Source organism: Camellia sinensis, chromosome 11 (assembly GCF_055761805.1).
Source record: "Camellia sinensis isolate YWXY chromosome 11, ASM5576180v1, whole genome shotgun sequence".
NCBI lineage: Eukaryota > Viridiplantae > Streptophyta > Magnoliopsida > Ericales > Theaceae > Camellia > Camellia sinensis.
In genome coordinates this window covers 137,110,865-137,113,570 of record NC_138971.1, presented here as the reverse complement: position 1 = coordinate 137,113,570, position 2,706 = coordinate 137,110,865, and the positions used below count along the sequence as shown (strand labels likewise).

The 2,706-nt window shown below is 51.0% G+C and overlaps 1 protein-coding gene across 1 annotated transcript; it reads right to left on the bottom strand.

The window, feature by feature from the left end:
- Positions 1-414: 414 nt before the first annotated feature.
- On the bottom strand, positions 415-2,085 carry LOC145802660 (uncharacterized). Its single transcript, XM_082895421.1, has 2 exons — positions 1,295-2,085; positions 415-856 (listed from the first exon to the last, which is right to left on the bottom strand). The coding sequence occupies exons 1-2, from the start codon at positions 2,083-2,085 to the stop codon at positions 415-417; spliced, it is 1,233 nt and encodes a 410-aa protein (XP_082751547.1).
- Positions 2,086-2,706: the final 621 nt, after the last annotated feature.

Below are 2,706 nucleotides of genomic sequence, written 5' to 3'. Positions count from 1 at the left end.
AAGTGCTCTGTCTGGCAGAGGCTTTTAATGCTGTAAATAAGAATGTTACCGAGACAACATATAGATAACTGAGATATATAATCAAGAAGTTACATTGCGTGGGGGAATATCAAGAATGTGTGAATTTCCCGAAAAGAAAATGCAATAACTGAGCAATACAAAAATATGAGCTTATTGAAAGTAGCGTTTAAGGTGTTCGGCGTTCCATGGGTGGGGGAGGTCTCGACCTTCCATGTCCTGAAGTCGGTAAGTGCCTGGTCGGGGTCGGGCTTTCACAATGTAGGGTCCCTCCCACTTCGCTGCCAATTTACCCTCAGTCGGATTTTTGGTAGCGAGAGTTGCTTCTCTCAAGACAAGATCCCCTACAGCGAACTCCCTCGGTCGAACCTCGCGGTTGTAGTGTGTTTTCATTTTCTATTGGTATGAGGCCAGTCGGACAGCAGTGGTCTCTCTGAGTTCTTCAATTAGGTTGAGGTCAGCCCGACGGAGTTCTTCGGTTAGTGCTGGATCCGGATGTGAAACCCTGGGAGTAGGCAAACTGACTTCTACTGGGATAATCGCCTCAGCGCCGTATGTTAAGCGGAAAGGGGTTTCCCCAGTGGGCGTCCGAGCGGTAGTTCGATAAGCCCAGAGTACATTCGGTAGCTCCTCAGCGCAAAGTCCCTTAGCGGCTTCTAGCTTAGTTTTGATGATCTTCAGAAGAGAGCGGTTGGTGACCTCGACTTGGCCATTGGCCTGGGGATGACCAGGGCATGAGAAGCAAGGCTGAATCTGGAGGTCGGCGCAGAACTTCCTGTACTTGGCGTTGTCAAATTGTTTACCGTTGTTGGAGATGATGGCCTGAGGAATGCCAAACCTGCAAACGATCAACTGCCAAATGAACTTGGTTGTGTTTCGCTCGGTAATGGTGGCGAGGGGTTCTGCCTCTACCCACTTGGTGAAGTAATCAATGGCGATGATTGCGAACTTGGTCTGGCCTCGGCCCGTAGGGAGTGGTCCGACCAAGTCGATCCCCCATTTGGCGAACGAATAAGGGATGCAAAGTGTGATCAACTCTGTAAGGGGTGCATGGGGGATGTTAGCAAAACGCTGACACTTATCACATTTGAGCACGAAATCGGTTGCATCTCGATTAAGGGTGGGCCAGAAATAACCGGTACGGAGTATCTTGTGGGCTAGAGACTTGCCGAACGAGGGATTGCCGCAGATGCCCTCCTAAATTTCTTGCATCACATAAGTTGCTCGAGTCGGATTGAGGCACCGCAGATAGGGGCGTGAGAAACCACGTTTGTACAAGATGCCGTCGACGAGGATGTAATTGGACGATCGTGCCCTGACTTTGGCGGCGTGCTGGTGGTCATCTGGAAGTTCCCCCGCTATGAGAAATCGAAGGATGTCCGGCGCCCAAGGGATGGGCTCATTTTGGAGGAATTGTACTTCATGCTGGTCGGGGGAAATGGCGGGGTAGGATAGGTATTCGAGGCGGACATCATTGCTGAGGGCGGACTGGTCTGCGGAAGCCAGCTGGGCCATCTCATCTGCCTTAGAATTCTCCGCCCAGGGAATGTGCTTGATATGGAAGGTGTTGAAAAGGCAAACTAGGGGAAGTGCAAGATCCCTGTAAGTCCGCATTTTGCCTTCCTTGGCGTCGAATTCGCCCGTGATCTGTCCGACGATGAGCTGAGAGTCGCTGAGCACTCGGATGTAGCTGACACCAATGTCCCTGGCTAGGCGAAAGCCTACTATCAGTGCCTCATATTCAGCCTCGTTGTTACTGGCCTCAAATAAGAAATGGAGCGCACATTTGAAATAACCACCCTCAGGGCTGGTGAGAATGAGGCCAGCCCCGTTACCTTGCCTGCGGGATGATCTGTCGACGTTGAGAGTCCAAGAATGAGGGTCTTCTGGCTCGATGGGAGCTGGCAGGGGTGGGGAGGCAGTGGTTGGGGTAGGATTAGTGAATTCTAAGATGAAGTCGGCGATAGCCTGTCCCTTAATTGCTGTTCGAGGGCGGTAAGAGATGTCAAACTGGTTGAGTTCCACCGACCACTGCATAAGTCTGCCGGAAAGTTCTGGTTGCTGCATGACCTTCTTTAAGGGTTGGTCGGTGAGGATCACTATGGAATGGGCTTGGAAGTAAGGACGGAGTCGTCTAGAGGCGGTGACCAAGGCTAAGGATAATTTTTCTAACAGGGGGTAATTCTGCTTTGCTCTCCTAAGAGCCCGACTGATGTAGTAGACCGGTCGTTGGATAGAGTCGTCTTCCCTAATAAGAGCTGCACTGACTGCGGTGCTTGAGACGGCCAAATAGAGGAAGAGGGAGTGGATTGGCCACGCACTGTTTTAACTGCTAGAAAGCCTCTTCAGATTCAGTTGTCCATTCAAAAGTTTGCTGAAGAACTTTGAAGAACGGTAGGCACTTATTTGTCGCGCGGGAGATGAAACGGTTGAGGGCTGCAACTCGGCCAGTGAGTCTTTGGACCTCCTTGACCGTCCTGGGAGACTACATCTCAATCAAGGCCTTGATCTTTTCAGGGTTAGCTTCAATGCCTCGCTGACTGACCATAAAACCCAGAAACTTCCCAGATCCTACGCCGAAGGCACATTTATCTAGGTTGAGCTTCATTTGGTACTTGCGTAGCGTGGCAAAGGTCTCCCGCAGGTCGGTCAGGTGATCAGTGGAGAGTTTGCTCTTAACTAGCATGT